The sequence below is a fragment of the Asparagus officinalis genome, chromosome 6, assembly GCF_001876935.1.
Source record: "Asparagus officinalis chromosome 6, Aspof.V1, whole genome shotgun sequence".
NCBI classification, from domain to species: Eukaryota; Viridiplantae; Streptophyta; class Magnoliopsida; order Asparagales; family Asparagaceae; genus Asparagus; species Asparagus officinalis.
Window position 1 is genome coordinate 655559 of NC_033799.1, and position 13609 is coordinate 669167.

Here is a 13609-nt window from a genome sequence, read left to right on the forward strand (position 1 = left end):
CTTTTCCTCTCTTAAGTTTGTTGAATTCACTATTAAATCTTTCCAAATTTTATTTTTGAATTAGGACTATGATACATTTAAATTAGAATTTGAGTAGGTTTAATAGTAATTTAATAAATAGTAATAGTTAAAAAGGCCTAAAACTAACATATGAATGCTATATGATAACTTTCGGATGAAAATTTTCACGTTTGCAAAACATAGGATATTAACGTGCCATTTTGACCAACCAAGGTATATAAAAGTTACGGAATACAACTGAGGATATCTAAGTGCTAAAGAAGCAAAACTACAAGGTATTTAAGTGCTATTTAGCCTTTATTTTATTTTTACACTGTAGTACTTCTGCTTCCTTCACCTTCGAATCAGAGTAGACGAGGAACTGTTACTAGTGGACCAGTATGTCGTTGCACAGGTGGCCAACAGTATATTAAGATTTAGTCAAGGATATCATCAAAAGGAGGAGAAGGAACGAGGAGCTAAGCAATATATATTGATCGAACTGAAACTTTGGGGAAAAAAAATAGAGAGGAGGAATACCTGCTCAGTAAAGTGAACGATGACACCGAGACGCTATCTGGAGGTATTTTCTCGGCAAAAAGCAGGGGAAAAAAAGAAAGTGATGTTGGCAGCAACCACAAATCGATATAACACGAAAATATCTAGGAAAGAGGATTGAGAAAGTCAGTTTCTGTCTATCAGATGCAAAGAGAGGTCCTGGACATCTAAATGACAGGCAGGACAAGCTTAGAGCGATCTAACACGAGAAAAGTTTTTAGAAGAAGAAGAAGAAAATCATCATACAGAACATAAATGAGGGAATTTAGGACTTACTACTACTCATAAATTAATAGGAAAAAGTTTTAAAATATTGCATACCATTATTTCATCACGAATGAGTTACTACATTCGCAACATCCACCCGAGCATCTATATTACGCACATTTCACACATACGAGCATTTCGCATATACGATGCTAATATAGGAAACAGAACCAAGGTTCTAGTTCCAGATAAATCAGTAAAAGGCAAAGGCCCTCAAAGGAGTACAATGTTGTACACTGTCTAATGTCATTTCTTTCCATATTTTAAATGAGACGGCACCATGCTCACAACGATATGATTTTTACTATTTGATTTCATTTTTCAAACTGAAAAGTACAGCTCAATAAAGGAGAGTTTGGATGGTTATGAACAATTACCTATGTAGTATTATGTTTTGGATTTCATTTTTGTTATGAACATAATCACCTATATTGAGTTTTAAACTAATGTTGATTCATTTTTGTTGTCTGCTTCTGGTTTTCAAACTAAAGAGTATATACTCAATAAACGACAGTTGGATAGTTATGAAGAATTGCCCATATATTATGTCACTATTCACTAATTCCTCATTTACTCCAAACGTCAGTAGATTGTTGTGAGAATCACTAAACCAGGGTAAATATACTCAATAAACTTTTAATACTTTTTAATATTTATTAAAAACCTTTCACCATAAGGATCATCCGAATTGTCAACCACTACAAACAACCTATGAATTTTGCCATTTTATTTATTTCGATAAAATTGAAATTTATTATGTATACTTTAAAATTCGTGATTTTTAGTCTATAACCAATGATTTTGCCTCATCCCATTTGAACCAATAACAATGAAATATGCGTTCTTCAATGTTCATGATTTCATGAACTATAATTCATGTTTTTTATCCATTTTCATTTGTTTTGACCAAATGGAAATTAAGTATGTGCACTCCAAAATTCACGATTTTCATAGGCTACAAAGCATGATTTTTTCATATTTTCATTCAATTTGATAGATAATAATAAAATATGTTAACATTAAAATTTGAGTTTCCCATGAGCCATAACCCATGAGTTTTGTTCATTTTCGTTAGTTTTAACCCAATCGCAATGAAGTGTGTGAGTTTTCTCATTTTCGTTTATTTCAAATAGATAGCTACGAAGAATGCTTATTTTAAAATTCATGAGTTCATGAATAATAATCTATAATTTTTGTCCAATTTGGTTTGTTTCGATCCAACGTTAGTTAACTATGCACACTTTAACCATAACCCACGATTTTTGTCTACTTTTATTCGATCTGACCAGTGGTGATGAAGTATGCAAACATCAAAATTTGTGTTTTTTTATAAGTTATAACCCACGAATTTTCTTCATTTTCATTTAAAATTCAACCAAATGGCAATTAAGTATAAATAGTTCAAACATCACGATTTTCTTAAGCTAAAATTCATGAAATTTATTCATTTTTGTCACATCAACCAAATGGAAATTAAGATGCATATTGTGACATCGCATTGAGTGAGGTGATTGTGACCTTCTATTTAGTCCCACATCGGTGGGAGAGTGAAAATTAAGGTGTTTATATAGTGAAGCCTAACACTCAAGTGTAACACCGGCTAATCAATTTTGACAGTGATCGAGCCAGATGACACGTTACACTAGGTGGGTCCAACGGCTTCACGCGCCACGGGCCCGTGGGCCTGGAGCGTGACAAATAGCATCAGAGTAGTTTGCTAGTAGTAAGTGTGGAGCTATGCTATACAGGGCTAAGTGCTACACTGCGAGCGCAGTGGGAGCCACCTTTAGAGCCCGTAGGAGCCATCTCTAGAGTCCACATCGCCTGGCTATAGTGGTATGATGTCATGTCTCGATGAGAATGTCGGCTTAATAAGGTAGAGTGATTGTGACATCCCATTTAGTGGGGTGTCTGTGACCTTCCATTTAGTACCGGCATCAGTGGGAGAGTGAGAAATTAAGGTGTTTATATAGTGAAGCCTAAGACTCTAAGTGTAACATTGGCTAGTCGATTTTTACAGTGGTTTAAGCCAAACAACGTATTACACTCAGTGCGTCCCACGGCTTGCATGCGCCAACGGGCTTAAGGACCCAGGTCGTGACACATATACTTCAAAATTTACAATTTGCATTGTTTACCGACAAGAATTTTGTCATTTTTGTTCATTTTGACCCAATAACGCTGAAAAATAAGTATAAAAAAATATGTATTTTTCATGGATTATAACACATGATTTTTATTTATTTTCATTTGTTTCTAACCAATGGCAATGAAGTATGCGTATTTCGATATTTGCGATTTTTATGAGCTATAACCCACAAATTTAAATCAAATCATTTTTGTTTTTCGCCCCAATAACAATTAAATATAAGTACTTCAAAATTCACGATTTTTATGAGCAAAATTTATCCGTTTTGACCAAATAGAAATTGAGTATGCGTACTTCAAAATTCCCAATTTTCATGGTTTATAACAATAATTTTGCTCATTTTCGTTCATTTCGACCACATGACAATGAAGCATGTGTACGTCAAAATTCACAATTTTCATGGGCTATATATATTACACGATTTTTATTTTATTTTTATTTTTTCATGTTTCATTTGTTTCATATTTTTTACGAGCTATATGTAACTTAATACTTTTTTCCTATTTTCATTTAATTCAACCCAATGACAGTTTTGTAGAAAACAAATAGCTAATGAGCATAAATAATCCACAAAGCAGTATGAATAGCCCAGTGACGGCAAAGCAAGACTCGAAGCTATATATATATATATATATATATATATATATATACATACATATATATATATATATATATATATATATATATATATATATATATATATATATATATATAGAGAGAGAGAGAGAGAGAGAGAGAGAGAAACTTATGTCAACTTAAGTTGACATCCACCAAACTTCTTAACCATTAGATATTTCCTAGGGATCCTTGCATGATATGAAGTGACTTTTTATATATATATATGAGTGGATATAAAGTTTGATGGACAAAGGGCTCTTGTCAACTTAAGTTGACATAAGTTCTCCTCAGTGTTGTAAATAGCGGCCAATAGCGGGGCTATAGCGGCGCGAATAGCGGTCGCGACCCTTCAGCGCTACGCGTAGGGGTTTCGCGGCTGGCTTAAGCGGGAAAATTCGCTATTCATTCGAATAGCGCGTAAAAGCGGATTTTAGCGGGTTAAAAGCGGGTTTTCGCGGTTAAAAGCGGATTTTCGCGGTTAAAAACGGATTTTCGCGGTTAAAAGCGGATTTTTGTTGTTAAAAGCGGCTAAACCCGCTATCACACATATTATGATGCTGTATTTCTTGAATTTCTTCATAGTTTCATTCATACAACAAGCTTATTAATTGTTATTTATTGATAATACAAGAAATTTACAACTAATTGAATTTTTAGATTTTTTATGAATTTTCTTATTATTTAGGATATTTAAATATATTTAAATTTGACCGTTATTTGAAACCTTTGATGGTCTGGTCATTTGTTAGCATCATTCGTTGGGCAACCTTCGATTGGTACTGCCGTCTCAAGTCGGAAGCATCAATAGCTGGGACGACATGGAGAACCTGTTTCTCGGTAATTTCTTTGATGATGACACCGAGGTATCGGTTAGGACACTTTTCGATGAGAAGCAGAATGACGGAGAGTCAGTCGAAAGCTTCGTCAAACTCTTCCGGAGTAAGGCGTTGAATTGTCGAGATCCGATCACGAAGGAATTCATTCTCCAAACCCGTTACAATAATCTCTCCATTGACGTGTTGGAAGCCATGGGGGTCGTGTTATCCAAAACATGGAAAGAGTTAAAAATTCGCAACGAGCAGGCCGAACGCTTCCTCAAAAGGAAGAAAGTTGAGAGAGGCCAATCGATGGCTAAGACACATGCAACTAATCTGAGATTCCAGGAGGAGTATTCTTTCGAAGATGATAAAGTTCCAGCCATCTTTAAATCCCTCCTGTGTTTTAAATATCGGCCGTCATGTCGGACATGACGGCCGATATTGCGGATTCGGAGCCTAGCCGCCACGAAATTGTTGAATTTAATGCGTATGGCGTTTTTGAGGTCATGTCGGGGACATGTCGGAAAATAGCGGATATATCGGGCGACATTTCGGCCATCAAATATCGGCCAAAATTCAGAAATATCGGTTTCACATTGACATGTTGAAATCATATGATTTGCAATATCTTTCACCTTCTATTTATGTAAAGTTTCACATTGTTTCCCATCCACTACCCATATGGGTGCTTGTTGTAGGTTTTAATTACTTGTTATTGCATGTGTTTTCTTTATAATGGAAGGCTATAAGAACACATGAATTTATTTGTATTAGGTGCACATATACTTCGGTTTTACTAGTTTCTTGTTTGGAGAAATGACAGATATATAATAAAAATCCTGCAATTGTTAGTCGATGCAGTTAAGTAGTTTAGAATAGCAATTACGAGTTTAATTTTCAATTTCAGTAGAATTTTTTTTTTGTTCCTACTAGTATAATGCACGCGCTTTGTATGTGAACATTTTTTTTTGTAATCTTTTTCTTTGAGTGTAAAATTATGAAGTGACTTTTATAATAACATAAATTCTTAAATTGAACAATTAATAAATCTTTACATTAATAAATAAAGTTGTGTATAAAGAATTGTATTAGTAATTTTTATATTCTGGATAATTATTATACTTTAATAAGAATTGTCTAAACATATGCAGTTAAGCTGTTCTAGTGTCTATTTGATTTTCTATGCAAAAGAAAAAACTTGGTGGTTGCTTGTGAAAATGAAGACCTTCTCATATGTACTTTTTCATATGTTTAGACAATATAATTATCAAGTATGTGAAGATTCCATTTATGATATTATATCAACCTATCCGATATGGCAATCCGATATTTTTTTCATGTCCCCCGATATATCCCCGATTTCCGCTATCCGACATGAATTTTGGCCGAGCGACATGAACCCGACATCCGATATTTAAAACCTGACGGTAAACCCGTTAGAAGACCGTGAACTATTTTCCTCTCATCTCTCTTCACATTTTATCTATTTTGTCAAACTCAATAAGAATATTGATCCATTTTCTTGGAATTACAGGTGACCAACAATACTTCAAAATATAATCAAGGATATCATCTAAAGGAAATGGTGCAAGGAACTAAGCAAAGTAGATCGAACTGAAACTCGGAAAAAAAGAGAGGAGGAATACCTTCTCTACAAAGTGAATGACGACACTGAAACGATATCTGTAGGTATTTTCTCTACAAAAGGGAAAAAATAATGTTATTTGGCAGCAACCACAAATTGATATAACAAAGACAAACATGAGAAAATATTTAAGAAAGGGGATTGAGGAAGTCAGTTTCTGTCCATCAGATGCAAAGAGGTCCTGGATATCTAAATGAGAGCCAGGGCAAGCTCAGAACAATCTAACACGAGAAAAGTTTTTAGAAGAAGAAGAAATTCATGATACAGAACATAAATGACGAATTTAGAACTTACAACTACTCATAAATGGGAAAAGTTTAAAAACATTGCATATTATTATTTCTTCACAATTAAGTTCTACATTCGCAACATCCACCTAAGCATCTATATTACACACATTTCACATATACGATGATAATATAGGAACAGAACCAAGGTTCTAGTTCCAGATAAATCAGTAAAGGTAAAGTTCCTCAAAGGAGTACAATGTACACCATCTAATGTCATTTCTTTCCATACTTTAAATGAGATGGCACCATGCTATTTGTTTTCATTTCTTTCCATGCTAGTTCTTTCCAAGGCTCTATCTTTATCTCTTTATCTTGATTAGATCAGTGATTTCTTTTTCAAAATCCTTACATGTTAGTACCTATATAAGTTATGAATAAAACAAACGAAAAAGGTTGTATAATAGACATGAATAAATTTGTCTATAACATTTAAATGTATCTTTATTAGAACCGAACAAAAGGAACAGAACCGCACCGAACCGACTTGCAACAGTTCGGTTCAGTTTGACTAATGGGCAGTTCGGCTCGATTGTTCAAAATTTGATAAAAACCGAACCGACCGACCGTTTGCACAGCCCTATCTATAACCAATGAATTTGCCCACTTTTGTCCATTTCGACCCAATGGCGATTTATCATTTACAGTTCAAAATTCGTGTTTTCCATGAGCGATGACCCATGAACTTCGTACAATTTTGGTTTTTTAACCCAATGACATTTGAGTTATAATGCATAACTCCAGTTTTATTTCTTTCGATCCAATAACAATTAAGTGTGTATACTTCAATATTCGTGATTTTTATTAGCTAGGGCCCATGAACTTTATACATTTTTGTTTTTTCAAGCCAATGACAATTAAGTACAAGTACTTCAAAGTTAGCGATTTTCATTAGCTATAACTCATGATTCCCTTTTTTTCGTTTCGACCAAGTAGAAATTAAGGATGCATATCTCCAAATTCATGATCTTTAACATCTATGACCAACAGGTTTGCCCACTTTCGTTCAGTTTGAACCAATAACAATAAAATAAGTGAAATTTCTTATTTTTGTTTATTTTGAACTGATGGCTATAGTACGTGTATTACAATATTCTTGATTTCATTAGCCATAATCTATAATTTTTGTCTATTTTGGTTTGTTTTTGATTCAATGATAATTAAGTATGCACACTTTAAAGTACACTATTTTCATAGGCTAAACACCCACGATTTTTGCCTATTTTCATTTGATTTTTTTACCAATGGTAATGAAGTATGTGAACATCAAAATTCATGTTTTTTAACAACCTATAACCTACAAATTCTCTCCATTTTCATTTATCTGCACCCGAAGACAATTAAGTATAAATAAAGCATTGAAAATTCATGATCTTCTTAAGATAAACTCACGAAACTTGTTCATTTTTTCATACCGACCAAAATTAAGATGCATACTTTAAAATTCACAATTTCACAGTTCACAACCAACCATTTTGCCCGCATCCGTTCATTTCGACTCAATGACAATAAAATTACTTCAAAATATGCATTTTCCATGGGCTACAACCTATGACTTTTGTCTATCTATGTTCATTTTCATATTTGCAATTTTTTTAGCTGTACCCACAAATTTTATCATTCCAATGACAATTGCATATAAATACTTTAAAATTTGAGATTTTCATGAGCGAAATTCATGTGTTATAGCTCATAAAAAATTGAAGTGTTGTAGCTCATAAAAAAATTCACGTGCTGTAGCTCAAAAAAGCAGGAACTTGGTTGTTCGCATACTTCATTACCATTTGTTGAATCAAACAAAAATGAGGAAAAACGTGGGTTATACCCCAACGGAAATTGCAAATTTTCAAGTGTGTATTGTCATTGGGTTGAAACAAACAAAAATGGATAAAAATCATAGATAGTAGCTCATGAATACACAAATTGCAAATTGCAAAATTCACAATACTCAGAGTTTATAACTAATGATTTTTTTCCATTTTCATTCATTTGACCCAATGACAATGAAAAACTTACTTTAAAAATATTTTTTTATGCTCTTCTAACACGTGATAATTGCCCATTTCCATTCATTTCGACCCCAATGACAATAAAATATGCATGCTTGAACATTCGAGATTTTTATGAGCTATAAACAACAAATTCAGTTTTGGGGGAAAAAGAGATGCTCGCTAGAAGTGCTAAGCACTGTACAAAAGAAAACTGTAGAAGTTTAAGCAAGTTGTTTTACAACAACTTAGCATAAAGAACCTGGTGACACCATTAAGAAATTTAGGACTTAAAAGTGCTAGCGAATGACAATGTTACAGAAGGTGTTGGGCGAACTAGGCATTTGAGCCAGCGCTTAGACGCCTAGGTGTACGCCTAGGTGTTTGGTTATTTTTAAAATTATTTAATTATAATAATTAAAAATATGTATTAAATTCATATAAATTTGTAAAAAGTCCTAGATCCATAATAAATCATGCATACTTAAATGCTAAATAGCAAAAATAATAACTAGCAAGGTTATAGAAAGCGCTAGGAGGCCTAGGCGTTGGACCCGTCACCATGAGTCTAGAAGATTTTCTTTTTTATTTTTTAATTACAATAATTAATAGTAAATATTAATGTTATAAAAAAAATTGGTGTCAGGCTGGTGTCTAGGCAGATTTTTTTTTCTTTATTTAAGTGGTGGTCGAGGAAGTTTTGCTAAAGATCGGAGGAGGTAGTTGAGATGTTCATATTTAGAGGTTAAAGGAGTTCGAAGGAGGTTAGAGGACGTGGAGATTGCAACACAGAAAATCACGATCAATATCTAAAGAAGTAAAGAGTGTAGTCCACGTAAGCAAACAATACCTTCCTAAACACTCCCAAAACCTAGGTGGGCAATCTAGGCACCACCTAGGCGCTAGGTGCTAGTTAGGCGACCAAGATACCGTCTAGACCTAGGCGTATGCCTAGGTGGACTAAGCAGAGGCTTTTTAAAACAGTGGCGAATGAAACTTCTGGGCTATAAAAATGAAACTGAACGATGGAGGGATAAAAACACACTTCTTTTTTTTAACTATGCAACCGCAGTATCATCTAAGGCAATGCTTATAATGCATGATGAAACGTATGAGAAGTAATAACACTGAAGATAAGCGCATGTAGCATTACCATTTGATGATACACCTCTAGAAAGTATTCGATCAATGTTATCAATTCGCTTCTGTATTGACTTCAGGATCAAGTTTAAAGATGAAACTCTTCTGCGGATAGATGAGATCTTCTTTGCATGCTGCATAATGAATGGCAGGGGTGCATCTTCCAATAATTTGTCCAGTTCTATAAAAACACAGATAACGAGTGAATAGGCCATAAAAATGTGTAAATCATGTTGAAAATGCTTATTAGCCTGAGGACATTACTGAAGCTTTCATTCGAAAGCTATCATCTTTATCTAGATATAGCTAAATCAGTCAGTGATTCATACTGTAGTTTTCTCAAACCAGAATTAGAAATATATATATAGAACAACCAGCATCGATCACAATGAAGGGTGAATCGAAATTATCCAGCGTAGATCGCATTTTGATAATATCTCGAATGAAAAAACACTTAATTTACTGGTCGACAAACCTCAGTTCCTATAATCGCATGAAAAAGAACAAATCTTGATAAGTAAATCAAACAAAGGGAGAAACAAAATAACCTCCGGTGAGGCGATCAATGGATCGAGAGAGCTCGTCCTGACTCTGGATCGCGCCCTCCGCTCTCGAATCGAACTCTTTAATCACCGACCCCAAGGTCGAAGAGATCGCCTTTGCGAGCGCATCGCAACCTCCGCCGGGGCGGTCACCGGACTCAAGCACGCCGGAAGTTCCCGCCACCGAAGGTTCACCGGCCTCGTTGGCCTCATCTCGACCGTCCATGCTGTAACTCTCTCTCCATCTGATCTAAAGTGAGAGTTTTGAGACTGGACCCGTTACCGACCCGTTACCAGAAATAAGGGCAATTAGGACAAATCAGTACAATGGAAGGCTGAGATTACGCTTCATAATTGATCCCGATAGAGTAATGACATTATTGCCCTTGTCGGCTTAGTTAAAGCTAGGGTTTCATTCTGGAGTCTAGCGCTATAAATAGTCAAGGGCATCTCTAGATTGTTCATCCTTTGAGATCTTTTTTGACGGCGTTCGTGAGGTAGAAGAACATCGATCGTCGTGATGAGGGCTAAGGTTAGATTTTTTCATCGCTTTTAGATCTTTTCATTTCCAAACACCTTAAATCTTTGTTGGATTTAGGGTTTTATCGAAATTAGCGTAGATGGTCTGCTCTTCATGCGGTGTGTTATACTAAAATTTGATGAAAGCAGTCATTTTTATTATTTCTTGGGTATAGAATAGAACGGGGATCAAGTGATGAAGAAACAAACTGCAACAATATGATGGTTGATAACCTCTTTAATGATTCTGAGTATTTAAGTCTCTGATGATCTCCATACTTCAAAAAATTTATGCTCTGTTTGATCTATAACTTAACTACTTAGTTAATTTCATGGTACTAAATTTAATCAGTGCTTAGAACTTGGAAAGGTGTTTGGAGATGATGAGGAGCTTAATTGGTCCGTGTTTCTGATCTCAAGGGACTGATATTCTTACCAACCTCTGATCCTACATTTATATTTATTTTTATAAGATTTTTATCGTAATTTCTTCCAATACTTTATGTTAGGCCCCAAGATATTTAGTTTTCTAATATACACTCGAAATATATTAAGCTGTTTTCGGTGACACCCTTTAAAAATAGGGATATGCCCTATTTGATCCATATTTTTTTCTTACTTCCCCTCAAAATCTTAATATACCAAAATGAACCCCCTAATCTATTAATTTCAGGAGTTTACTGTACTATGGTAACCATTTGGGACTGATGTAAAATTAAAAAAAGGGAGGTTCAGAACATCTCAAAACTACTTGTTCTAATTTTTTAATCTAATTTTCCATGTTGTTTAGTTATTATCTAGTTTAGTGATCTACTAGTTGTCTAATATTGATCAAAAATCTAATTTTCCATGTTGTTTAGTTATTATCTAGTTTAGTGATCTACTAGTTGTCTAATATTGATCAAATATGTGTCAGTGATGAGGAAATTATTATTATCTAGTTTAGTGATCTACTAGTTGTCTAATATTGATCAAATATGTGTCAGTGATGAGGAAATTACTTGGTCTGTGTTTCTGATTGTATTTGACTGATTCTACCCTTGCCATCAACTGACCCTGCAAGATATCAAAATTAAAATGTTTATTTACTCTTTGATTTCAGCATTTATTATTTATTGTACAATGATGAATTGTGAACATTATCGCATGTCAGACTTCGGAGGTACTAATGTGCCAATGAGAAGATAAGTTCATAGTCTGAGTAATTTTGAAATACAAGTTCCAATGGGACTGCTGTATTTCTAGACTATTGCGTAGAAGATGCAATCTCATTTATGTTGTAATTCTTAATTGGAGTTCATCTGCAAAATGTGTTCGCAAAGTATATGTTTTTATACTTTTCAGGGGACTACTCTTTTATTAGACTGTTGCATACATTCATGTTGAATTTTGCTTACATTTTTTTCTCTTTTGTTAATTCTGCAGTGGAAGAAGAAGCGCATGAGGAGACTTAAGAGGAAGCGCCGAAAGATGAGGCAGAGATCTAAGTAGGAATTTTCTTGTGGGGTTATTATCAGCTGTTTTAATGAGAGGATTTAGGCTACTAGTTATTTGTTTTGTACTCTTTGCATTAGCGAACAATTGCAATTTGCACTATATTATGTAATGTAATTGCTTTGACAATTTTGCTTATTTCACTACCTTTATGTTTCAACTCATTGGATGCCTCTTTGGAGCTTGGAAACTCTCACGTGTTCATTGGTTGAACTACAATTTCCATTTCATGATGCATCTTCAATAATTTCCTGTATGGTGCTCTTATTGTTCATGATGCATCTTCAATAATTTCATGATGCATCTTCAATTGTTGAGTCTTGTTAGGTGGCTTAACATATACAGTAATCTTCCCCTGCTCCTTGATTTTATGACATGTAATATTAACTTTGATAATGCCCCGTCAGATGGTTGAAGAAGTGCTTCTTAATGTCTAGGTTGAGCCTGGCGTGATAGATCGGTTGAGGAAAACTTCCTCTGAATAAGTTAGCGCATAAACCTGAATTGTACTTGCATACATGGAGTGGGGATTTTTATATTTGCAAGCGTGTGGCATGTAAACTGTAAACAAAGTTATCTGTGACCCCATTTTGTCTTAGCACAAATTTTCAAAATAGACCCCTTTAGGAATTTATTTTTTAAAAAAATCCTTTTGAAATTAATTTGTCATTTTCCACTAAGTTTTAGCCAACCGGTTAAAACTGGATCGAAAGTGGCAAATAAAGTTTGAAAACTTTACGAGATTTGAAATTCTGTGGAGTTTAAGGACTAGTTAAGCTAGAAATAGGTGTCTGGACTAAGGCAATGAGAAAGCCAAATCTTCACGGGATTTCCTGTGAAGCTGAAATTTCATGAGATTTCAAATCCCATGAAGTTGGAAGCGTCACTTCCAAATAGCGTGAGCTCTTTGACAAATGGGCTTGTAACTTCACATGATTGGAAATCTCGTGAAGCTGTTGGTCACCAAGAACATTCACAAACTGTGTGCATGTTCCACCTAATGAGCATGTAAATTTCACATAATCCAAAACTTGTTGTATATAATGAAATTTTCGTCTCATTCACAATAATATACATGAAAATCCAACCATAAACATCAAATTTGCTCATATATACTGAATTACAACAATATTCATAAAATTCAACCATAAATCAAAACAATACACACAAAAATCACATATATAAATAAAAATAGATCCATACAAGCAACAAATTTGAACAATCTAACCATATACATTCTTGAAATTTATAATCATATTGTAAATTTCACATACATCCTAAAAGTCCTCCCATTTTTCCTCTCCCTCTCTTACCCCTTCCCCTCACTCTTCACCCTCGTCCCCGCTCCCTCTGTCCATACTGATGAGTCTCGATGATCTGAGTATCCGGTTGTGTATGAGACTGAGAAGGGTCGGCTCCATCATCACATGTCGCCCTTTGACCTGTCCTACGTCTTTGTGTATACACTTTACCAAATTGGCGTGACTTGTCCTCACGTCCTTCAAACTAATCGACATAATTTTTATGGAATACATTAGCTATTCTTTGTTTGATCCTATTGAAGATCTCTAACACTGTTGGATC

General features: G+C 34.5%; 1 protein-coding gene and 1 long non-coding RNA gene across 9 annotated transcripts in view; one reads left to right on the plus strand and one right to left on the minus strand.

Annotated features, from left to right (window-relative positions):
• Positions 1–10277, minus strand: part of LOC109846499 — a 13626-nt gene extending 3349 nt beyond the window's left edge. For 2 of the 8 annotated variants that reach the window (XR_002248548.1, XR_002248549.1), the window contains exons 1-4: positions 10019–10275; positions 9484–9651; positions 6057–6108; positions 541–662 (exon numbers count right to left, since the gene is read on the minus strand). Coding sequence is in view for 6 of the 8 variants with exons in the window: in XM_020415761.1 (XP_020271350.1) it covers positions 6062–6108; positions 9484–9651; positions 10019–10238 (435 nt within the window). In the remaining 2 variants the exon portion in view is untranslated. Of the gene's footprint in view, positions 1–540; positions 663–6056; positions 6109–9483; positions 9652–10018 lie in introns of all 8 variants that reach the window. The other 6 variants (XM_020415761.1, XM_020415763.1, XM_020415760.1 and 3 more) reach the window with 5 other exon arrangements.
• LOC109845445 lies at positions 10436–12199 on the plus strand. The gene is made up of 2 exons (XR_002248361.1): positions 10436–10544; positions 11957–12199. It is a non-coding gene; the product is annotated as an uncharacterized LOC109845445 (long non-coding RNA).